This window comes from Botrytis deweyae, assembly GCF_014898535.1.
Source record: "Botrytis deweyae strain B1 chromosome Unknown BDEW_015, whole genome shotgun sequence".
NCBI classification, from domain to species: Eukaryota; Fungi; Ascomycota; class Leotiomycetes; order Helotiales; family Sclerotiniaceae; genus Botrytis; species Botrytis deweyae.
This window is the reverse complement of record NW_024066222.1, coordinates 230275-255319: the sequence shown is the minus strand read 5'-3', so window position 1 is coordinate 255319 and position 25045 is coordinate 230275. Positions and strand designations below refer to the sequence as shown.

Below are 25045 nucleotides of genomic sequence, written 5' to 3'. Positions count from 1 at the left end.
GGTGATCAATATCCCACAGCACGGATGAATCGAAGGCGTCGACGATCTCACCACCGAACGGTCGAAATGCATCCTCGAACCCGCCACACGGGCTTCGGGCTCAACCAGCAGCCCTGACTCCTGAGCAAGCCTAGAAGGGATTCCAAGCTCCAACCGCGGCGGCTCACGGGTTTCAACGACTCGTGAAATGGAATATGGTCAGAGGAAATTCCTTTGCGCTTTTTTCTTGCTGGCTGGCTGGCTGGCTGGCTTCGTTCAACCCCGCGTGCTACGGTTGGTGAGTTGCGCTGCGCATAAGCCTGTGGGGGTGCGAGGAGTTGATCCTGAACGATGGATGGATGGATGGGATCTTATTATGTATGTATCAATCCACTCACTACACACACAGCAAGCAGGACAAGGAATTGGAAGGAAGTATCATCGAGTCATTAACTCGTGTGATGACACTCCAGACTACAGACTACATCTGCAATATGTATGTATGCTCTGATGATAATTGTCTGTCTGTGTCTGTCTGTCTGTCATCTTGTATCATATCATCTAAGCACCACGCATAATTTTTTTATAGAATAGACTACCTCCTACCTACCCTATACTTCTTGGTATCTACGATACACTCAGAGCTTTTTCCATTTATACAGTACTTTCTTTACCCACTCCCTCAGCACCCAATCTATTACACTTTCCAGACACCAATATTGACACCATGACGAACGGACGCACGCATGCTATGCTCCCAATATCAAACTCTCCACCCAATAATTTATTTAAATTCCATAAATTCCATAAATTCCATAAATTCCATAAATTCCATAAATTCCATAAATTCCATAAATTCCATAAATTCCCCTAAGTTCTAACCCATCACCACAGTGCGTTACGCGCACCGGTACTCTGTTCTGTATACCATTCCGCTAAAACAAAGTAAAAATAAAGCAAAAGTAAAACAAATCAAATGAAAAAATCAATAAAAACCCACCTACCGTCCCCATCCCCAAACTTAAACCCAAACCCCAAACTCAAACTCAAAAGTTCAAAACTCTACATAAAATGCTCAAAGCACATACACACATATATACATACCATCGTACGTACTACGGAGTACATACATGACCGCCCGAACCAAAAAGTGCCCCCTTCCTCCCTTCCTCCCTCCCCTCCCGGAGCACGCGTACTCATTCCGGGCGCACGCGAATTCCTTCCTCCCAGCTCCCAGCTCCCAGGGTAAAATTGCTGGGAGTGGTGTGGTGCTCAGGTAGGGATGGGCGAATTATATAATTTGGGGGTCGATTATATAATTTTATATTATAATGCTTTTTGAGACATATAAAATATTATGCCAAGCTTATGCACGTGTTTCTCGGGCCAATAAAACCATTAGGATGAATGAAAGTGGGTCGTATTTGGAAAAAGTTTTTGATGAGTTTTAATTTTCAATTTAGTATATAATTAGATCCAAAAGTCAGGTGCTAATCATGTGCTAATCATGTGATTTATACACTAATTATCTTTTTTTCAAAATAACTTCAAAATAGCTTTTTATAGGAGTTTTATAGGAGTTTTATAGGGTTTTATAGGATTTTATGATTAGTTATATATATAATGTAATCTGAGCAATATTACATATTATATTTGACTGAGCGATATACAATATTATATATCATCAAATCGCCCAACCCTATGCTCAGGTTTTCCTTTTTGGTTGGTTTATCTCCGATGGGATAGGTGGATGGGTAGGTAGGTGCGAGAAAGGTGTTGGGTAGGTTGGTATGTACTAGGTAGGTTGGGTTGGTACTAGGTAGGAAGGGCCTTGGCTTGTTTTTGGGAGAAATGTGAAAATGTGAAAATGTGAAGAGGTCACGCTTGATGGGGATGAGAATCATGAGAGGTGCATGGTGTGGTGTGTTTATTTTTTTGAGGCAAGGATTTGAGGGGTGGGTTGCTTGGGTTTGGATGGGTTGAATCGGACTGGTTTGGTATGGTTTTCCTGCATTTGAATTGTCTGCGAGTACGAGTAGAGAATCACGGAGTAAACTCGAATATTTGTAAGCTTTTTTGAGAGGGGAAGTTTGGGAATTGATGATTGGATACGATACTCGTAGGTACGTAGATTGGTAGGTAGGTGAGTGGGTGGAGATATCCTCAATTTTTACTTATTTGGAACTTGGAGCTTGGTGAAGAGTCGATTGTGCTTGTGCTTGATACGAGAAAAGATACATCGTCATCTACATACAACATCGATTCCCCCATTTCCCATTCTCACACCATCACCAAAAACAAAAAACAAAGACGAAATGAAAAATCTACCATTTTCCAATCCATATGTATACATCCCTATATCCATTTCCCCTTCCTATATCCGTATCCAGCAATTTTATATTTACATTTACATTCATATTCATATTCATATTTATATTTATTTTATTCCTCCCTCCCTTCCTCCCTCTCTCCCTCCACTTCCCCATACACAAACAACCCCCTTCGGAGATTTGAAATCACAAATTCACAATCAGAACCGCTGAACTTGAACTCACAGACACTTACCACATGAATCGATTCGTAAGTCTTACATTTATTTGTAAGTACAATACCGGTAGTGTGTACCAAACTTTTTCGAATCTACGATACAAATCAATATACTAGGTATATATCATAATATAGAGTATGCGATCGGTAGAGAAAATAATTGGAGCACACAAGTACACAAACAAGACAAGCAAACAACGTTGAAACTTTAAATTGAATTTCAATATTTCATAATGCGATGGGACAGGGATAGGGATGGGGATGGGATGGGGACTTGGGTGGATGGGGAATGATGTTTATTTTATTTTAATTTTGAGAGAGAGAGAGAGAGAGAGAGAGAGAGGGAAGTTTTGAGTTTGTGGTTTCGTCATTAGAGACTGTGATGTGAGTTGGAGTGGTACTCACTCACTCGCATATATTGGGAATGATTGATGAAAGGTTGGAGGAGATGGTTTGGAGAGGAGAAAGTTTGATGTTTTTGGCTTGGCTTGGCTTGGATATGTCTTTTTTTTTTTTTTTTGATGGGTGAGTTGATGTTGATGATTTGACGTCGATGATTTGACTTCAAAACTCGTTTTGAGCTTTTCGTCATCAGAGACAGTGTCATATATATCGGGAAGTTTGAAGAAAGTTTGAATCTTTGATCTTTGATGGAACTTTGACGGATAGATATGCCATCATCCATGACTTTGACGTTGATAGTTTGACGTGGATGACTTTAAGTCTCGTTCTGGTGTTCTAGCTTGGTTTGGCTCGGCCTTGCTGTTCGATGGAGTTCGTCGGATCTGCTTTTTTTTATTGCCTATTGTCGACTTTGTGGTGGTTATAGTGTAATCACGACATCGTGTAGTTATATCTTGGTATTGGTTAAGTAACTCGGGAGGTACTAGATAGAATCATGAAATTATACTTTAATGGGGAAATTTAGGTTGGCATTTTTTGTAGGTATATCTTCGTTTGCAGAATGCACAGTCCCAGTGGTGAGCGGCACAGTGATCATCGGCAAGTTTCTTGCCAATACTGATTCTTTGACTATCTTTGGACGAGTTTACAATACAGTTCTAAGCTAGTTGTGAGAACTAATTGATGTTCTGTTCAATAGGAACATAATACCGCATGGTGTTCTTAGGGTCCCACTGAGCTTTAAGTTTCTTCAATTTCTCCAATCTCCATGTCTCCCACCCATAGATCGCCTGTAAAGACTCATCGCCATCGGCATAGTTGACGTAGGCGCGGAGATGTGCTGGATCGTCACTTCCATCCAACAAGTATTTTCGAAGCTTTTCCCCAAATGCCTTTGCTTTCGGGTCGATGTTCGAGTCAGGCGCATACATGACGTACGATGTAACCAAGATATTATCATCTCGGTGCGGAAACGCCGTGCTTGCTGCATCGATGGCTTTAACTGCTTGAGTCGAGTAGCCTTCGAGCAAGAAAAATGAACCAGCTATCTCTGGAACTTTGCGGAATGTTGAGTCGATCTCATTGTATACCTGTCTAACGGCCGTCACGTTGTATGACTTCAATCCGATGGGATATCGGAGGGATGTCATTCCGTAAGCACATCCTGGACCATCGGCGTCTTGGAATGTGACGACGGCAAGATTGTGTAGTGATCCCTGGCCGGTCTGTACACTAAGCGGTCCGATGTCATGAAATGGTTTGGCATATTGATTGGCTATCTCGGGGGAGCCGTTGTAGATGATACCGAACCACAGTACCGGCTACCAAATTGTTAGCTTCTGAACAATCTCAAGTAAATTGCGTCTGGGCAGCGACTTACATGATCTGGATCAATCTCTGCAACTTTGATAATATATCCCCAATGAACTAGCTCCGCTGGTTGGTCTCGCAACAATCTATTCGCCTCCTCATAGAGAGCCTCGAGTTTATCTCCTGAATAAATGAAGATTTCATAAGACCATAACGGGGCAATATCGTCATAAACACGATACTCCCATTCCATCACCAACCCGAAATTATGTCCCGCGCCTCTAATGGCCCAAAACAAGTCCGGATACGATTTCTCCGATACAGTGACCAGTTCACCAGAAGGCAGCAAGAGACGGGCGAAAAGTACCTGATCGGCCATGAGTCCATATTGGCCCTGAAGCCAACCATGACCACCCCCCAGAGCGGGCGCGGAGAATCCGACGAGTTCGCAGATACCGGTTACTGGTTGAGTGATTAGTTTGGATTTTCTTGGTTGTTGGGGCATGGATGGCTTGGAGAGGCGAATCTACCAGTTCGTTTTCCTAATCGAGTAAGTGTATCCACGACATCTTTTACATTTGCGCCCCCGCCAATCGTGGCAGTCTGGCCATCATCTGAAAGTGTGATGTGGTTCATGGTGCGCAAATCAATCTGGATTGCGTTCTTCGCTTGGCTGAAAGCATGGGTTGCACCGTGACCGCCGGCTCGAGCGATGTAGGGGATGAAATGTTGGTTGGCGTAGTGGATCTGTGGTTTGTGTTGGTATATGAATTGGGTGGATGGGAAGTATATTAGACGTATTTTATATGGAGTGGTTGGAATGGGAATGTGGAGGAATTCTTAACACTTACGATTTTCTGAACGTCGGATTCGTGGGTTACTTGGATGATGAGGATGATGTCTGGGCTGGAGTATTCTCGCCATCTTGCGAGGAGAGGGGGGAAGGAGGGATGGGTGGGGAGGAGAATGGTTGCGTGAGGGGAGAGGAGGGGGGTGAGGTGGGTTTGGATTTCTAGGGGGCTGGGCATGGTGGGGGGATGGTAGGATGGGTAGGATGGGATGGGATGGTTGGGGAGTTGCTTGGTGGGGATGGAAGGTTGAGGTGGTGGTAGAGGTGAATTTCAGGATTCGAAGATTTGAAGATGGTAGGAACGTGATAGGGATGGAGGTAAAAGAATAGAGGGCTTCTAATGAGTATTATATCTAAGGCAGGAGTAATTGTGATGTTTTCGTAGGAGAGAGAAACTCTCGGTTTGACATTTTAAATATTGCATTATTGCAAAGTAAGCTTACCAACAATTGGTACAATATATGCATAATTGCGAACGGATACCTCGAAACCAACTCATTCATTCTCCTTACCGAATCAGCATCAAACAAGTACTACCGAACAAACTTTTAGAACCATGATGTTGGAGTCGGCTCAATATATCAGATTTGGTTTATTTTCATGGTTTGTCCGTGGATCCAACTTTTGGTTAAGCAAAATTAATAGCTCACATACTTGCATCTACCATCTACCATCTTCTACTCTTTTACAATACCTACCTACCTAGGTAGCTAATGCTCACTGTTTGTTTCCGCTGATTTGAATCGCATGTAGTGTTGTGAGATCATCATGTGGGAAGTGTGAGATGTGTATTTCGAATATGATTAGATGATTTGCTTTTAGTGGGAGATGGAGATGGAGATGGAGATATTCGGGTGGCTTGTACGATCTTATATTTTCGATATTCGAGAAATAGGAAAGAGAGATGTGAATATCTAGGTAAGTAAATAGGTAGGTAAAGATATATCTTTACGGAATTGTCGGCATAAATGATATCATTCAATCTGTTTTTCAAGCGAAGGGCTTACTTGATGTTTTATGATTTTTTCACTTTAATTGTATTAGGTGTTCGTGACAAAGCGGATATGGAGAGGGATATGGGGAGGGATATAAATATAGCCTTGTTTCATAATGATATATGGATAATGATTTCGATATATCAAGTGATGATACGGAATCTTCTATATCTATCAACTGTTCAGTTCCGAATTTAACTCCCATCTTACTCATCATCGAGGAAGATAAATTCTTAAACATAAAAAATACATGTTTAAAAAAATGACATTCTCCACCGACCCCCCAAATCCGCGCCATCCTCTTCGATTTCATAGGCACAGGTCTAAAATAGCACGCCTCATTCCTCCCACATCTTCCACCCCTCCCATCCCATCCCTCCTCCCCCCTCACTCGCTCCAAAAATCCAATCCTATTTCGACACCACCACCCCGCATCTCCCACAATCCCCGTCAAAAACATCAATCTCATACACCTCTCCACCCTAGAAACGCTCCTCCTCAGTCCAACCTATTCCCCTAGTCCCCCTCTTTTACACCCCCCCTCAAAGAATTCCTCGTCCAGGTATTGCATCATCAAATCCCCTAGCCTGATGTTCTTCCGCGCTGAAATCTCTTTCTGACGGGAAAGAATATGAGAATGTGAACTTTTCGTTCACGCGAATGGTTCTACACGATTACAGCTCGATTTGATGAAGCGGCGAAATTGAAGGGAGGTTTTGAGATGTTGGTTTCGAGTTAGTTGGTGGGGGTGTGTAAACCGGAGAGAGAGTTATGAGTGGGTGATGCGGGTTTTGGGTTTGGATCCGGAGGAATGTGTTATGGTGATGGTGCATACGAATGATTTGAAAGGGGCGAGGGAGGTGGGATGAGGACGGTTTATGTGAAGTCAGTGGGTTGTTTGTTTGTTTGTTTGTTTGTTTGTGTTGGGATTTTGGGGATTGGGGTTTGGGAATCTAAATTTGAGATATTGTTTACTGACTTTTAGGTCTTTTGTAGGAGGTGGACGGATGATATTAATGAGGATCAGGAGGTGATTGAATGCAAAATGATGCGTATTTGGAGGATATAGAGGATTTGGGAAAGGTAATTAGGGAGTTATAGGGAAAGAAAAAGTGTGATGTACCTTCGGTGGAAAGTTGCTATTCTAGTAGTCATAGAACCAAGACACTGAGACGTCTAGGGACGCGAGGAAAGGAGAGGAGAAGGGGGAGAATCAAGTGCAATGAATCGACTTGAATTTTTCCCGATATCCCAACTTCATGAATGATCTGGACTAGAGTTTTAAAGGAAGTTCTATAAATTTTCAGGCGGGAGACTTTGCCTTTCCTCAAATATTACACTCGGTGAATAGGTTATAGGGAGTGAAAACTTACCAGTACCCTATATGTACCCTACTGGTGAGTCTTACATGAATATATCGAGATCATACAATATTATATCTTCTTCCTCCTCATATTGTGCCATCGAGTCGAAAGCTCTTGGGCTGAGCGAGCACCACAGTATCGCGCGCAGAACGTGTGATTATTAAATCCATCCCCCTTAATTTTTCTTCCTCTTTGCTACTTGGCACTTTTACGTTTCATATTGACCGAAGAGTCAATACCATGAAAATGTCCGCATAATACTCCTTCGCAATCATAACCATGATCTCGATCGTCATCATATATACCACATTAGCTCTCAGTCATATGTGATAATCCCAGATCAGGTATGATTTCTGTAACACTTTATATAGACAGCATACAGGAAGAGCTTTTGATTCAGTATGTTATGGCGTTAAAGATCTAGAATTGAAGTCAGAATCATTCATAATGAAAGGTAGTAAACAGTTTTTCCCAACTCCTCGACGCGAAAAGAAACTCTTAAATTCTGCTAGTATGAACCAGTAGGTAAACAGACCATGAATACTTGAGAGTGCTAGACTCGAGCGAACCGGTTATTATTTATTCATAATCCAAAGTAATAAATCACAAACGAACGAGCATGAGAAATGCAACTTTCTCTTGTATTCATTACTTACCTAGGTATTCACTCAATATGTACCGTAAAGATTCACTAGGTTTGCACCACACTATTGGCAGGGAAATGGATATATACCACGCTATGCTATAACACAGGAAGTTGGAGAATGTAGATTTAGAAAGCGCAAGATATATTGTAAAATGATCACGATGCAATCTCCTTGCCTCTGGAAATCTTGAAGGGAATGCTCATGAATTTGTATCATTATACTGTACGAAGATACAATAGGAATCTTCAAAGCCGGTTTTCTTCATGATTTTTCTCCTCTATATCCAAATTCTGATTTGATAGTATGAGAAGCTCGTCTTCAAATTTCAGATTTCTTATACTATCTACTCCCCCTCTCCCAAAACCAAAACCAAAATCCAAATATACCAATCGGACCATCATATCACATCACATCACCTAATAAACACAACATCAACACAACATTTCCCACTTATCAGCTTTCCGTTATCCATTATGTATAAACAAACAATCATTCATCATCTAAGCTCTAAGACAACGCAATCTAAAAAAAGTCCCCAAAACATATCACCCACTAGCAATATCTCAACATCATGATGTAGAATTGCTCGGAACCATATTCATAAGTACCTAGTATTATTCCGCATCTCAGCATCGTGACGCAAATCTTCTTGGGGGCTGTCAGATCATCAAATCCAAATTGAAATTCAAATCCACAATATGGTATCGCATTGTTCCGCATGTCCAAAAGACCGCCATAAAACCATCCATCCATCCACCCATCTCCCCCCCCCCCCCCAAACCCTCGGTCCCGAAAATCAAAAATCAAAAATCAAATACTCACATCCCAAAATAAACAAGACCGCAAAGCAGATCTACACCCCCTCCTTTTATAAAATCCTTTTCGATAGAGGCTCAGATATATATATATATAAATAGATTTGTTATGTTCGAATTAAAGATCGTCTACTAGGCATTCGATTCCTTGCTCATTGCTTGATTTACGATGGATCTGGAAATGAAAACGGAAGAAATTCTGGTTCTGGTTCTGGTTCTGGTTCTGGTTCTGGTTCTGGGCGGGAGAATCGCGGGGAGGGAGAGGGGGGTACTCTCGGGACTTCGGGAGTTTGGGTTCGGGGACCGAGATGTGTGGGTGGAGATTTGGTGATGGGGAGGGAGATTCGGGTTGAGAGTTGGGACTCGGGAGGGGGGTTTGATGGTAATGGTTGTGGTGATGGGTATGTAGATGAATTTATATGTGGAAGAGTAGATGGGTATGATGTTCTTGGGGGGGGGGGGGGGGGGGTCGGAGATTGTGAAGATGAATATACAAAAAAAAAAAGATATATTTGCATAGATAAGATTGTTATAGTCTATGTATTAGAAATTCATCAGATAGAATAGAAAGAACATTTAACATAGCATGAAGAAATTGAATTTGGATATTCGCTGAAAAAACTAAATAACAAGAATCATAATTTTCCTCCTCTCCTCTCCTCTCATCTTCTTTTCATCCCCGTTGCCACTTTCCTCCTCTCATTATAAATTCATAACCATCTCATTCCTCATTATCTTCGCCTATCTAAAATTCATCATTGAGAACGTAAAGAGGCATACTATCCTCCCACATACTATCAGTCAACATGGTCTTGTTTGATCCATCAAAGTTCATGGAGATAATTTGTCCATAGGGCTGGAAGGCATTGTCGTAAAGAGGACTCTCCTCTCTGAAACCATACATTCCACTGCTGTACAAAATTCTTCCATCGGCGGACCAAACAGCGTGAGCATCATTGGCTCCACTGGTTGTTACTTGTGTGAGGCCAGTTCCGTTAGGGAAGATGGTGTAAACGTCGTAGGAATCGGTCGCTGAAAGATCGTCAAAGTTGAGATGGTTACGACGGGTGAAAACGATGCGCTCTCCGTCGGGAGACCAACCAGGAGTGTTATCCCAGGTATCGGTCAAGTTTGTGACGGTACCATCAGCGAGGTTCAGAATGCGGAGACCGATGCAGTACAAAGGAGCGGGGCCGCACTCTCTGTAAACGATCTTGGTTCCATCGGGTGAGTAAGATGGGAATCCTGCATTGGAAACACCGGCTTCTCCGAAAGTCAATTGCTCGTAGTGAGAACCGTTAGCTGTAACGCGATAAATCCAACCTGGCTCAATCGATCTTTCGAAAAACCAGTATCCAAGTCCAAAGGTAAGCCATTCGCCATCGGCAGTCCAAGAAGGTTGGAATGCACCTGCAAGACCAGTAGAAGTATCTGCGGATGAGGTTTGGTTTGTGGAAAAGACATCGAAGACCAGATCGAGATCGGTACCATCTGGGTTCATGGTGACAATTGATGAGTTACCGAGTTGCTTTTGAGTGATGACCAATTTGTTTTGTTTGGAGAGCATGGGGAAGACATCGGTGAAGCGGTATTCGAAATCGCCGTCCCAACTGTACAAAGGTTTCTCCATTGCACGGACGGGGGTGAAACTGGTCTTTTCATAGATGACCAGGGTTCCGTCTGGAGACCAAGCAGGGTTGCGCATATCGCCCAGGATGGTAGTGTAGTTCGCGGCGCCGGTGCCGTTGTAGTTGATACCAATGTTGTCATCAGTTGAACCCTTAGTATTGAAACCGACAACATCGGCAGTTACGAATTGGCCATTGACTTTGCATCCAACTCCAGAGGTATGGTAAACATAATCGAGTCCGGTAGCAACATCTACGGATGCGATTTGTGTCTCAGCACTGTCGACAGAAGTCATGTGGGCGTTGTAGGTGTTCTCTCTAGTCATCTCATAGAAGATAATTCGGGATCCGTCTGGGCTCCATTTTGGCGATCCAAGAGAGTAACCAGCTTTGGTGACAACTTGGGAGAAGTCGGATCCGTTTGGTCGGATCTTGTAGACGGAAAGTTCTTGGGTGTGTTCCCAACCGGTACCGTTGCTATGTCCGGTCCAGGCGGTGTTACGGTCGGAGGAAAAGGCAATCCACTCTCCATCGGGCGAGAAAGAAGGACGGAAATGACCATCTGGAAGGGCATTGTCACCAGCTGTGGTAGGTGTGTTGGTTAGGTTAAATGCAACTCCTGTAGTGAGATCCTTAACCCAGATATTTGCTGTGAAGTTTCCTTGGGTGGATACATAAGCAAGTGTTGTTCCATCGGGCGAAAGTACACCTGCATCTTCGAAAGATGGTGTTTCAACCAAAGATTCCAATCCGGTACCATCAATCTTGACTCTGTAGATATCCGATTGTCCATCTCCGTTACGTTCAGTGGTGAAGATAACATACTTTCCATCAGGAGTGAAGTTTCCGTGATAATCGTAGGAAGAGCTGTTTCCGAGAAGTTCACGTTCATTGCTTCCATCTGCATTGGCGATGTATAGAGTGGATACGGATGGTGCAATTCTGTTCATGAACATGACACCCTTTTTGCCTGGAGTTGCACCACTGCCAGCACGAGGGAAATGCTCTCTGGGAGTATCAGAGACACTTCGTCCTGCATAAGGACAAGCGCTCCTCTTCTCTTGAGCATCAGCATATGAACAAACACCAGCTATGGCCTGGCCAACGACCATGCCAAGGGCAGTAGCTGTAGAGAAACGCATCTTCCTTGTCCTTGACAAAAGCTAAGTAATATTGATAGTTAAAGAAGGGGATGAGGAGAGGAAGTTCTCCGAGGAGATAAGATCGACTTTAAATACCTATCTCAAAGCACGAATACTAATCCACTATGCATTGTAGGTGTCTTGGCTTTCTTCAAATTATCCAAGCAAAATGTCAGGCGCAGATACTAATACTTCAGACCAGGTTCATTGATGAAATGAAGAGTCCATGGAACGTGCAGAGTCTCCACTGCGGGAGTGGTTTCCTCGATAGGAAGCCATAGATTGGGGACAAATGGTTTATCTGATCAATGATTTGATCATCCGATGAAAGAAGGTAGCCAGAATGGACGACTAAGCCATATATTGGTATGAACACGTCCACTTCATCCCATGTAACGGATGCAATCGAATGAGGGATCGGGCTTTAGAATTTTATCGAATATCCGAAGATACAAATAATCTGTAAGGCACAGAGCCAGTGAGATCTTTGTGATAGTACCCTTCAAGATAATATTAGCATCCCTATTGGCGGAGAAGAGGATGAAAACCCATCGGCAGCTAATCAAATGTGGCAAAGCTGGAATTCCCGGCTCCAGGTTCCTTAAGGGTGCCAATTTAATGGCCGCAATCAAGAAAGATCAGCCGTCGGAGTTGAAAATTATAAGTGAACGATCTCGGGACCGAACTTAAGTCCTGGTAAATTCCCATGTATTTGACCCACTTTATCGAATCCTCAAGCTCATGTCAAAGTCCTGTATAGAAGGTGACACTGAAGGTTCATACCGCAACGAATCGTTCAAGATCTAGAACTCATATCTAGGTTATGTATCTGATATCGATGTCACATGTATGACACAAGCATGTAAGAGGCTCACCGGTGTACCACGAACGTGTCTTGTAGATTGGATACGGATTAGCAAACATAAATCACTTACCAGATATAGCGATATGCCGCTCGCTCACTGTACAAGTTGAAAGTTGCATTTAGATGACGGAAGAGTGTTTCCTATGATTAATGCATGAAACGTGTTGAAAGATTCAAAATATGGGCTCGAAGGAAGCTCCGACAATCTTAGATATCTTGGCACGTTGAAATAAAGTTAAAGGAGAGAAGACATTTTTGAACTATTCGTAAGAGGTGGGACCGGGATACGTAAAGCTCCGAAATATCTAAATGTTTCAAAAAATGTAACATCATCGGGATGGAAACTCTGAACATTGGAATGGTCTCGGGACCGAAAGATGGAGAATATTGACATTGTGATAACGTCTAACGTTGCCATAAACGGATGGGTAATACATGATGCGTAATAGATAATGCGGCAGTTCACCGTCAACAGCGCGAGCAGCGTTATATTCGTGTTGGCATTTTATCTTGGTTTAGAAATACCCGACAGCTGCAGAAATCTACCTACCTAGGTATAGAAATTTAACCACGTCTGTATAAAGGTACTCGGTACTGCACAGAGTAGCGTGAGTAGGTAGATGAAGAAAGTTCGATTGTGTGTCTGAGGCATCAATTGTTTAGCGACTACACGTGATTTTCTCTTGCCTCTTGAGGTTCTTTCCTCAAGATGGATGTGGGGTAAATCTCGGAGTTCAAAGAATTTCAAAGCGAACAAGCTTCAGGAGTCAGCAAGGTTACTTCGTTTCAATTGTCACAGCACAGACACGAGATGCAAAGTAAATGCTCGGGACCGGGCGTTTGTCAATTAGGTGCTTTTATGCCAATGCCATGGACTACCGATGAAACTACAGAATAGGTGATGGAAGGATGTCTCGGTAGATTGAACCTTAAAGAAGCATATGGAGGTTTGTTTTCATTCAAGACCGCTTGGAATAGTGACATTGTAGATAACTACTTAGTTGACTACAATTGGAGACGACAGAAGAGAAATGAATCGGCAGACAGAACAGATGAATATACAACACAACCTTCAGTACATGAAATTATATCAGTGAAGGGGATACCGTAAAAACTCGACAAACTGAGATCCTACTTAACCGCATTTAGCCTAGTATAAACGCCTCACCCCACAAACTAAATTAAAGAGATATTCTTTTGAAGAACTTCAATAAATTATTATTAAATAAGTAATCAATATTTTGCTTTCAAATTGAAGATCTTATTAATAGTTAATAATAAAAAGAAATCAAAATCAATTTTTTTTCTAATTTTCAATTTCGAAAAATAATTCATGTGCTTTAAATATGTAAATGATTAGAAAAAGTAGAAAAAATGTTGGATTTCAATAAGTCCGGCTGGGGAGATCGGCAATATGCTAGGCTAAATACGATTAAGTAGGATCTCAGTTTGTCGAGTTTTTACGGTAGACCCAAGTACAAGAGGAAAGTACTAAAATCTATTCTCATCCGAATCGGCTCGCTTCACAATACTATATCCGACATTTCCGAGGCTTTCAGGGAGAGCAACTTTGCGAGTAGCCAAAATTTAAGGGCTAAGAAAGAAAGACTAGGTGTTGTATATTGAAATCCTAGGAGACAATCTGGAAGGATTCAAGACGAAGGAAGTCTGGGGGAAACACGGGGATCCTGTTGATCGGCTTACGATAAATCTATATGCAGGGGGTTCTCTGCACGTAAGGGAGAGAGCGAGGGAAGGGAACCCTTTTCTGTCTGAGTGATAGTGGTGGCGGAGGATAGATATGTTATGCAAACCAAATTCAGATGATTTGTCTATGCTGGCTGACTGACTGAAGGCTGATATTTTCCGCCGATTTTAATTTTTGGTCGAGGTAGCTGTGGTTAGACCCGATAATATGTCCTGGGGCTGGGGCTGAGTGTTTTGGGTGTACAGAGATGATTACCGAGTAGTGAGCATGTCTTTTTGTCTACCCAGCTTTTAGAGCAAATCAGGTACCAAGAACCTCTCTAATGTTCATTGTAGATATCCAGTAGGGATAAGAATATTGAACAGCCTTGGAAAATGTGTTGACTTTAGCATGGAAAATATCTTCATCCAACCGAGGAGGGTGGATGGATCATTGTCACTTATATTATCTCCCTGCAGCAATTCTCCCCCTTCTTTCGTTACCCCACAATCTCTCGCCTCAATTCTGACCCCCTCTACCTACTGTTATCCGGAATCTTCATAAGACCTTACTAAGAAATTTGCATATCAGAAATTTCAATACCATAATTGATATCTTTCATATTGAATACCTCAGGTAACATACTTGATATCTAACTAGAAGAGTTTTCACGCAAGAAAAAAAAACAATAATGAGCCTCCGACTAAGTTTCGCCCTACGGTATTGCCGCTATACACATCCTATCAAATGCCTACCTATCGAGTCATGATTCGTTCAGTTCACTCCGTACGTGTCCCAAGATGGTTGAGTTGAATCTGGCCGGATTGAAATGAGCCAAACCGATTCGGTATACTGGTAGATCGATCTAATAATGTATTGGCTGTGTGAACTTTGCAGGAAGGGCGTTGAAGAATACACCTACTAGCTGGCACTCGTAGATATATTCAATTCACCATACAGATTTGATACTATACTTGTTTTGTTACATGTGGAAGGTTAATATAATTCATTATTACAATGTAATATTACCTAGGAATACTCCCTAACATGCTGATTATATATCTCATGAGAAAGAACCATACAATTCGCCATTGATTGTGTATATGAGAGGGATTCCTACATACAATCATCTTTCATGGTGGCAAGCCCCCAAACCCCCAAGCTCGCTGCGCTCGAAGTTGTTCGTAGAATATCATTGGCGTATACAGATAGATTGACAGATGTATCGTACAGATGTACAGATATACAACTGTAACAATGTTTTAAAAATAAAATCCCAATTCACTTGTGCTTATTCAGCAATATACCTAATATCAACCAACGAGATTCAATTGCCGCCACACACTTTCTGACGCCACTCAAAAACAATCAAGCTAAGAAAATAAGCGAGAGAAAACCCTTGCAATAATTTTTTTATCAGTAATGCCACTTCAGAAAATTAAAAGGGTCCAAAAGTCTTCCTCTCTCTGAAGAAGATCACATCTCTTTTCCTTCACTCTTCTTCCCTTTAAAAAAAACACATCCTCTGTCTTCTTTTTGTTCTCTGAATATCAAGTAAGAGACAAACAAAAAGAGTGTAAAAAAAAGTCTTCTCTCAATAAATCTAATACCGGTAGAGAAAGAAATAGAAAAATAAAGGGTTTCTTTATCGAAATCATTCTCTCTCTCTCTTCTCCGCCACTTTTGCCCACTTTATCTCAATTTATCGTCGAATCATATATCAAGATTACAATATCTTCTCCACTCTCAACGCACCGATTACCACGGGTAGTTTCGCGCTAAGCAAAAATTTCATTCCCACAAATCCTTATCGACATCTTTTCTCCCCCTCTTCTTCTCTTCTTTTACAATGCCTTCTATCGAAACACCATCGAACCCAACAACAACAGGAAAGATGGCTGAAAACAAGAACTCGATCAAGGTCTTAGATGACTTAATGTCGAAGTTGTCTGTTTCGAAAGAGCAGACTGACATTAACGCTGCCACTCACAACCTCGCCATTTTCATTAATGGTAACATCGAGGAGAATGATGCCCCCACCAAGTATGTATTTCCGACTTCAACGTTCAAATTTTCATCGATGAGGAGGAAGGGAATGGATCAGGTTGAATATCTGTCAAAGACTTCACACTTGAGATATTCTCTAATTCATCTTTTCACATCGATATGCAATCTCACGGTCGCACTAAAATCTTCTTTCAAATTTTTTCATTTTCAGCTTTACTAACAATGTGTCCTTTGCAGAACCGTCGAGGCTTTGAAGAAGCAATTGGCAAACAAGAAGGATGCTAATGTCAGAGAACGCGCTCTCAATGCCATCCAAGCAATTGCTGAGCACTCCGAAGTCTCTGCCGCCGTCGAGCCATACCTCATTGTCCTCCTCGGCCCCGTCCTTAACTCCGTTGGTGACAAGATGGTCCCAGTCAAGAACGCCGCACAAGCAGCTGCCTTGGCCATCGTTAAGGCTGTCAACCCAAATGCTGTCAAGGCAGTCCTCCCACCTATCATCAAATCCATCCTCGAAGCTCAAAAATGGCCCGAAAAGATGACCGGTCTTGACTGTATCGAGGCTCTCGTCGAGTCAGCACCAACCCAATTGGCTCTTAGAGTTCCAGATCTTATCCCAGTCGTTTCCGAATCTATGTGGGATACCAAGCCAGAAGTCAAGAAGAGAGCATACGGTATCATGGAGAAGGTCTGCGGCCTTATCGTCAACAAGGATATCGAACGTTTCATTCCAGAGTTGATCAAGTGTATCGCTAAGCCAGAGAACGTCCCAGAGACCATTCACTTGCTCGGTGCCACTACTTTCGTCACTGACGTTCATGAGCCAACTTTGGCTATCATGGTTCCTCTTTTGGATCGTGGTCTTAGCGAGCGTGAGACTGCCATCAAGAGAAAGTCCGCTGTCATCATTGACAACATGTGCAAGTTGGTCGAGGACCCCAACATTGTCGCTGCTTTCTTGCCAAAATTGATGCCAGGTCTCATCAAGAACTACGAGAACTTGGCTGATCCTGAGGCTCGTGAAAAGACCAAGCAAGGTCTTGACACCATCAAGCGTGTCGGTGCCGTCGGCGCTGATGGAAAGATCCCAGAACCATCAAACGCTGGTCAAGTTTCCACTGTTGAGGCCATCCTCAAGGATGTCCTTAGCTCCAACAAGAGTGCTCTCAAATTCGAGCCAATCATCACATACATCGCCGCCATTGCTGGTCAACTCATCGATGAAAAGGATGCTGACTCCCACAGCTGGACTTCCAACCTCAAGCCATTCGCCGTCGCACTTACTGGTGAGAAGGATGCTCAATCAGTTGTCGACAACCTCCGCAAGCGTGCCTCCCCAGGTGCCGAGGCTGAGGACGCCGAAGAGGCCGATGATGAGGAGGGTGAGGACCTTTGCAACTGTACCTTCAACTTGGCGTATGGTGCCAAAATTCTCCTTAACCAAACCCATCTCCGTCTCAAGCGTGGTCAACGATATGGTCTTTGCGGTCCTAACGGTTCCGGAAAGTCTACTCTCATGCGTGCTATCAACAATGAGCAAGTTGAGGGTTTCCCAAAGAAGAGCGAGGTCAAGACCGTGTTCGTTGAGCACGATCTCGATTCCGCTGATACTGAGCAAACCACCATTGCCTGGACCATGAAGAAGCTTAAGGAGGTTGGTGTCGAGACTTCCCAAGAGGAAGTCGAGAAGCAATTGTCTGAGTTCGGTTTCACCCCAGAGATGACCAACAACTTGATCACTGCCCTCTCCGGAGGATGGAAGATGAAGTTGGCTCTTTGCCGTGCTGTTTTCGAGTCTCCAGATATTCTCCTTTTGGATGAGCCTACTAACCATTTGGATGTCAAGAACGTCAAGTGGCTCGAGGAATATCTCCAAAACTCCCCATGTACCTCCATCATCGTTTCCCACGACTCCGCTTTCTTGGATAACGTCTGTCAACACATTATCCATTACGAGCGATACAAGCTCAAGAGATATCGTGGTAACTTGAAGGAGTTCGTCAAGAAGTGCCCACAAGCCAAGTCTTACTACGAGCTTGGTGCCTCCGAGATGGAATTCAAGTTCCCTGAGCCAGGTTTCCTCGAGGGTGTCAAGACCAAGGCCAAGGCTATTGTTCGTGTCAGCAAGATGTCCTTCCAATACCCAGGTACTCCAAAACCACAAATTTCCGACATCTCCTTCCAATGTTCCCTCGGTTCCCGTATTGCCGTTATCGGTCCTAACGGAGCTGGTAAATCCACTTTGATCAACGTTCTCACTGGTGAACTCATCCCAACTGAAGGTGAGGTTTACACCCACGAGAACATCCGTATCGCCTACATTAAACAACACGCTTTCGCCCACATCGATCACCATCTCGAGAAGACCCCATCCGAATATATTCAATGGCGTTTCCAAACTGGTGAAGATCGTGAGACCATGGACAGAGCCAACAAGATTGTCACTGATGAGGATGAGAAGGCTATGGACAAGATTTACAAGATCGAAGGTACTCAACGTCGTGTTATCGGTATCCACTCCCGTCGTAAGTTCAAGAACTCTTACGAGTATGAATGTTCGTTCGCTCTCGGAGAGAACGTTGGCATGAAGAACGAGAGATGGGTTCCTATGATGACTGCAGACAACGCTTGGATCCCACGTACTGAGATCTTGGCTTCTCATCAAAAGATGGTTGCTGAAGTTGATCAAAAGGAGGCTCTTGCCAGTGGTCAATTCAGACCTTTGGTTAGAAAGGAGATTGAACAGCACTGCGCCAACTTCGGTTTGGATGCTGAGTTGGTTTCTCACTCCCGTATGTTGGGTCTCTCCGGAGGTCAACGTGTCAAGGTCGTTCTCGCTGCTTGCTCGTGGCAACGTCCTCATTTGATCGTTCTTGACGAACCTACCAACTATTTGGATCGTGACTCTCTCGGTGCCTTGTCTAAGGCTCTCAGAAGCTTCGAGGGTGGTGTTATCATCATTACTCACAGTGCTGAGTTCACCAAGAACATCACTGAGGAAGTTTGGGCTGTATTGGACGGAAAGATGGTTGCATCCGGACACAACTGGGTACAAGGTCAAGGATCTGGACCCCGTCTCAAGGGAGACGATGCCGAAGAAGAGGAGAAATTCGATGCCGTAAGTTTAAACTGTTACACTATTATTGAACATCCACTAACACCTTATTTAGATGGGTAACAAGATTGTCTCCACCAAGAAGAAGGCCAAGCTTTCTTCTGCTGAACTCCGTAAGAAGAAGAAGGACCGTATGGCCCGCCGCAAGAGAGGAGAGGAGGTATTCACCGATGAGGATGAATAAATGTTTACGTCATAGATGAACGATGGTGGTTGGTGTTTGTGGATAGACGAAATATTTAAAATGGATGGGCAAGACAAAGGAAACTCGGGTCACGAAAAGAAATTTTCGAGTTATTTTTGTTTTTACTTTTCACTTATGGTTTGGCACTTTAATTGGTCGTCATCATAGTGTATGGTCTTTGGCGTTTATTCGTTTTTACCTCGACTACGAATCTCTTTTTTTTTTTTAACAAGATTGAAATTATGAGTTTCGGTCTAAGACAAAATTTTATTAGTTACCATGTATGCACCGCATATTAGAAGATAGATCGGGAATAGATACTTCGAGATGCATGTTTTTATTATGGAAAGTTTAATAATTGGTGATCCAAGAGCCGAGAAGTATGTGTATGCGAATTTGAACTTGATTGATATTTAATTGCCCCTATTTACTTCGAACTAGATGCCAATTGTGTCTGAATGAAACCTTAATGCACACAAGATGAAGACTTCTTTCTAAATCACTTCTGGATAACCAAAAGGTAGTCTTATGTCTCTCTCAGTAGACTATACATTAGACTGTATTCGACTTGATGGTTACTTAGGAACCGTACCGATACTAGTGAGATATACTACTGGACTTGAAATCACATACGGATGGATGGAGTTGATGGATGGAGCTAATAGAGGAGGTATAGGGGCTTGAGGCTTGAGGCTTGAGGCTTGAGGCTTGCAACTTGCAACTTGTGACTTGTGATTTGAGAGTAGATTTATATGGTTTAGTACTTTGGGTTTGTAAGAGTAGGGGGGGGGAGGAGGGGGTGTTTTGATTGTTGATGGTTGGGTGGTTGGGTGAGGAGGTTAGGGGGTGAGGGGGTGAGGGGGTGAGGTGCTGAGGGGGTGAGGGGGTGAGGGGGTGAGGGGGTGAGGGGGTGAGGGGGTTAGGAGGTTAGGAGGTTAGGAGGTTAGGGGGTTAGGAGGTTAGGGGGTGAGCGGGTAGAGAAAGGGAGGGAACGGTGGGGTTGGATGATGTGGGATAAGGATATGTAGTTGTAGTTGTAGTGAAGAGGAGGAATATTGAAAAGGGAAGGGGGGGAGGGGGGATGATTGGAGATGCCGTGGATAGGACGAGGAGGTGGTGAGATGGTGAGATGTCTACCTATTGTTTGTGGATGGACTGTTTGAGAAAAGATATATGTAATTTGATAAGTTTGTGGATTTTATTATTCTCTTTGCTTTTCCAAACTTTTCTGGATTTCCTCTTCCCCCTTCCCTCCAATTTTTTTCTATAAAAAGAACCACATCTACTCCCCATCCCCATCTTCCCTCTCTCCCTCCTCCCCGTCCCCGTCCCCATCCCCATCCTCAATCCTCCCTCCTCGCAAACTGCGCATAATACACCTCCCTCGCCTCCTCCGGCGCCCCCTCAAGCCGTATCGCATCTTCCACCTGTTCCATCTGCAGCGCGAGAAAGTTAATCTCTTGCTCCTTTTCCTTCTTATTCTTCTTCTGCTGCTGTGACAAATTTCCAAAAAACTGGATACCAGGTGGTAAGGGGAAATAATCAGGATTGCGGGTCGAGGCGCGAAGAGAGAGGATGGCGGAAATGTATTGGGTGGGTGTGAGGGGGTTGGTGAGGGGTGCGGGGAGGAGTTGTGGGGGTGCGGGAGAGGGATTTAGAGAGTGAGTTGATGGGATCATGAGGTTTGAGGAAATGGTTCCTGGGTTTGGCGTTGGGATGGGGGTTGAGTTAGAGGGGGGGTTGGGGTTACTCGTGTGCTGCGATGTATCTGGAGATTCGGGTATGAACGAGTATCGAGTGCGAGGATCAGGACGGGGAGGTCCATCTGTGAGCAAGCGGATTTTTCCCTGTTGTCTGGGAAAATTGGGGGCGTAGTGATGGCGGGTTTTGCGATTATGATGTTTCCTCTCTTGATCCCTCCGGTTATTTCTGTGCATTTGGGATTCAGAGATGGGGTTGTAGAGGCGAAGCTCTTGGTGCGTCTGTGATGCTTGGGTCTCCGAATCTCTCTGTTTTAACTCAGGAAGAGGGATTTCCATAAATGTGTTATTGAAATTTCCATTTTTCAGCTCGGCTAGAAGAGTAGGTGATGTGATGACGCGGAGATCGGGGAGTCCGCGACGACGTTGGCGGAGGGAGTGAGGAGATATTGAGCTTGGGGGTTTTTGGTTGGATGGGTTGGAAGAGGGGGGGTGGTTATGCTGGATGTTGGAGTGGGGGTTTGAGGGAGTAGGTGGATAGGTAAGATGTTCGTTTTCTGGGAGGTGCGAGGGTGTATTGTGTCTACTCTCTGAACTGGGAAGTTCACCTTCTCCAGCTTGGGACTCTGGATATATGGCTTGGGGGTGAGATTGTGTTTGTACTGCTGTTGTCTATTAGTATTCGTCACGTTCATATGTATAGAATTCCCCTCCTCCTTTACAGCGAGAAATTAAAAGAAATGCATACCATTAAACTCACCCTTTGACTTAAGTTTCAGATTTCCAGCAACTTCTTCCTCTGTAGCGCTCTCGACCATCGCCCTCTGATCCGAAAACAAAGTTCCATTCTCATGTAAAGCAACCAGATCAGGGAGAGGTGCTCGTTCCGGAAGATGTGAATATGGTTTTCGCCGGAAGCGTGCTGTTCGCGACACGGAGTTGCGAGTCTTGGGCATTTTGCGGAGTTGATCGATTAAAAGGTGAGGTGAGTAGGGCAGCTGGAGCTGTGAGAAATTACTTGTAGTAATGGTGGAAATAGTGCATGTAATTTGTGAGTGGTACCAAAGAGGTTTTCGGTATGTGGGATCTGGAAGTTTGAGAGATGGATGAATATAGATGGTGGATACCGGGAAATATTATTTTAAAATACCAAGATACGGCACGCTCGAGAGATTTGGTCTTGAGATACTGCGAGTTATTGAGTAGAAGCAGAAAAATGTTTTGTGAGTTTGTCGAGGTAGTTGGTTGTGAGATCTAGAGGCGAATAGGGATAATGCTATTTACACCAATCTTATCCTTAAAAAAATGCGGTTCCGATTTGTAGGCCGTATTTCTATTTGATGGTCTCCAGTACATGACAAGACAAGAACATGGGTTCCTGCTAGGAAAAATCTCTGAATGGACACCTTGAATGTGAGTGATTAAGCGAGATTCACTTGAGTGTGTATTGGTTTCTTTCTCGTCTGATTTCCTTCGCTTATATACCGGTTGTTCATTATCTTTCACAAACAATAACGTCTGTTTTGGTCTAAGCATCTTCTCAATGCTCTATGAGACATTTTTGAGATACCCTGGAAAAGTACTAACCTTGGACTCGAGGCTTGCTGAATCTGGGCAGATTCCTTGGTCTCCAACGTAATCTCATTCACTGACTTCCATCGTCAACTTGAATGCATGATGAATTCAAGATCCAGGATCGTTTCAGGTCACTTGTTCAAGACTTACCACGTGGCCATGATGTCGATAATCCATTTTGTTAAATTGTGGTGAATTAATCTTGTCAGGCAGAAGACTTAATATTCTATGGATATCTAGCCCCTATCTATTCCAGTATCGTTCACTCTTTGCTTTGGTATCTCGCAGTGATTTGTTTCAATCTCATTAACAATATCTCATTCTAGTCCCTCTGAAAGTTCCCATAATGTTCTCAAAGTACAAAACAGAAGTGAGGCCACTACAACTCTGTCTTAAACCCACTAACAATCATGTCTAACCAAGCCGCCAACCTTTCAGTATAATTAGAATTGTGTTTCCAAAATTAGTAATTGGGATTACTGACCTATAGCCTGCCCTTGCAACTTGTAGTTGAATAACTGGCACAGACGCATCATAATAATAACCACTCAGCTCCTTGCCCCGTAACGCATCTGCTCCACCTGGCATGACCGTTGTACAGATAAAAGCATTTGAGTCTCTAGCCCAACCCAGGGCCGTTGTCAATGGATCACTTATATCCATACCCTCGAGCCATGATTGTGCTTGGTCTTGATACACACCCGTATTAATAGCGGATGTTAGAACGTTTGCCCAGTCTTGAGCATCACTCATTGAATAACCCCCAATGAGCTTTTCGGGGATGGCCGAATCCCAAACGTGATGAAGATTAGTATCTTTGCCAGTCCAATTTACAGCGATAGCATTTCCTCCCACATCGATGTTCTCAGCATGAAGAGGCTGGTGAATATCTCCGACAAACTGAATAATTGGTGAGTTAACCCAAAAGAACTCGGAGGTGAAAACTTACGTGGACGATGAACTATTATATGAATATCAGTAATGCTTAGGGACAGATGGATCTTTCATACCTTTGCAGCAACATATTTGTCATACCTCACAGCATTTGGGTCAAGCAATTGGTTCGTCTAAGGTTTTGATTAGCTTGACTTCATCTTAGTTTCTTGAGCCCAAACATCAGTACAGGACATTGCTGCTTTTGATCTTCATATCTTTAAACAACTTTAAAGCTTCCTCGTACATAGCCAAAGTCAAGTACTTGCAGTATATGATTATTGTCATGAGGAGTGTGTTTTCTCGACGTGTAATCACGGAAACACATGAAGCAAGATCATCAATACCCACCAAGCACCATCAAAAACTTCAGAAAGGTTTACTCACGAAATTCAAAATAGCTCCAACCACACATCCTTCCTCCCCACAATCCCTAGCAAACTTAACTCCACAAGCTAGATAACACCTCAGCATCAGCATGGCTCCGTCATTCCAAAGGCTCTCGTTATCACTGATTCCGTATCCCCAAGACTTTCCAAAAGGAGAGAGAATACTAACACCTAGGTACATCATCCAACGCATCAATAAAATGCCAAGCGCCTGTATGCTTTCCTGCCTTGGTATATCTAAGACCAAATCAGTACAACAGGAATCATTGGATTTCCAGAGAAATTACCTGAAGCTATCGGCCCACTGCCCCTCAAAATATTAGCAAATGATCTTAACAAACAGCCAAATTCCTTCACACAACTTTATGTGATCAGAATACATAAAGAACCACAGTCCAAGTCAAAAAGAACCGTCTCCCAATAACCTTACCGTCGCTACCCCTGCCAAATAACTCCCGGTTGTATTTTTCAGGAGTGTTTGAAAATAATCTCTGGTTTCTTCCGCTACAAAATTCGTAGCTACATATGCTACGGTCTGGTGACCTAATGTCCCCCATGCATGTATTGACGGAAGAAGAGGGCTCAGACACAAAAAGATGGAGGGATTGAGTTTCATTTTGATTATAGAATTAGGAGAGAACAACAAAATAATGAATATGAGAAAGGGTAGAGGAAAGGAGTTGTGCTAACATGTAGGTATTTATTCTTATCAAACGAGACATTGAATCGGTGAGTCTTGTGATGAAGTGACAGTTTACTCGATGTGGTTGGCTTGTGTCAATTGTTGTCGTGGGGACTGGTAGATTAACCAATCATGATTGATGTCCGAGCGGCTAGCTCCAGGGGTTCTTTCTTGCTTAGCCACACTGGTACGTTCCAAGGTTGATATCACCTACAGTGAACTTTTTAT

General features: G+C 43.3%; 6 protein-coding genes across 6 annotated transcripts; 2 read left to right on the top strand and 4 right to left on the bottom strand.

Annotated features, from left to right (window-relative positions):
• Positions 1-3605: 3605 nt before the first annotated feature.
• Positions 3606-4875, bottom strand: EAE98_006779 (uncharacterized protein; the record flags this gene model as incomplete). Its single annotated transcript, XM_038954402.1, has 3 exons — positions 3606-4250; positions 4310-4701; positions 4770-4875. The coding sequence occupies 3 exons, from the start codon at positions 4873-4875 to the stop codon at positions 3606-3608; spliced, it is 1143 nt and encodes a 380-aa protein (XP_038809082.1).
• Positions 4876-6346: 1471 nt separating this feature from the next.
• EAE98_006778 (uncharacterized protein) lies at positions 6347-7153 on the top strand (the record flags this gene model as incomplete). The annotated part of the gene is made up of 3 exons (XM_038954401.1): positions 6347-6585; positions 6794-6944; positions 7070-7153. 3 exons carry the CDS (start codon positions 6347-6349, stop codon positions 7151-7153), a joined length of 474 nt encoding a protein of 157 aa, XP_038809081.1.
• A 2502-nt stretch (positions 7154-9655) lies between these two features.
• Positions 9656-11680, bottom strand: EAE98_006777 (uncharacterized protein; the record flags this gene model as incomplete). The annotated part of the gene is made up of 1 exon (XM_038954400.1): positions 9656-11680. One exon carries the CDS (start codon positions 11678-11680, stop codon positions 9656-9658), a length of 2025 nt encoding a protein of 674 aa, XP_038809080.1.
• A 4401-nt stretch (positions 11681-16081) lies between these two features.
• On the top strand, positions 16082-19538 carry EAE98_006776 (uncharacterized protein; the record flags this gene model as incomplete). The annotated part of the gene is made up of 3 exons (XM_038954399.1): positions 16082-16275; positions 16477-19357; positions 19410-19538. 3 exons carry the CDS (start codon positions 16082-16084, stop codon positions 19536-19538), a joined length of 3204 nt encoding a protein of 1067 aa, XP_038809079.1.
• Positions 19539-20881: 1343 nt separating this feature from the next.
• EAE98_006775 (uncharacterized protein) lies at positions 20882-22194 on the bottom strand (the record flags this gene model as incomplete). The annotated part of the gene is made up of 2 exons (XM_038954398.1): positions 20882-21903; positions 21987-22194. The coding sequence occupies 2 exons, from the start codon at positions 22192-22194 to the stop codon at positions 20882-20884; spliced, it is 1230 nt and encodes a 409-aa protein (XP_038809078.1).
• A 998-nt stretch (positions 22195-23192) lies between these two features.
• Positions 23193-24751, bottom strand: EAE98_006774 (uncharacterized protein; the record flags this gene model as incomplete). Its single annotated transcript, XM_038954397.1, has 8 exons — positions 23193-23244; positions 23298-23713; positions 23763-23774; positions 23824-23880; positions 24134-24201; positions 24305-24372; positions 24423-24439; positions 24566-24751. 8 exons carry the CDS (start codon positions 24749-24751, stop codon positions 23193-23195), a joined length of 876 nt encoding a protein of 291 aa, XP_038809077.1.
• Positions 24752-25045: the final 294 nt, after the last annotated feature.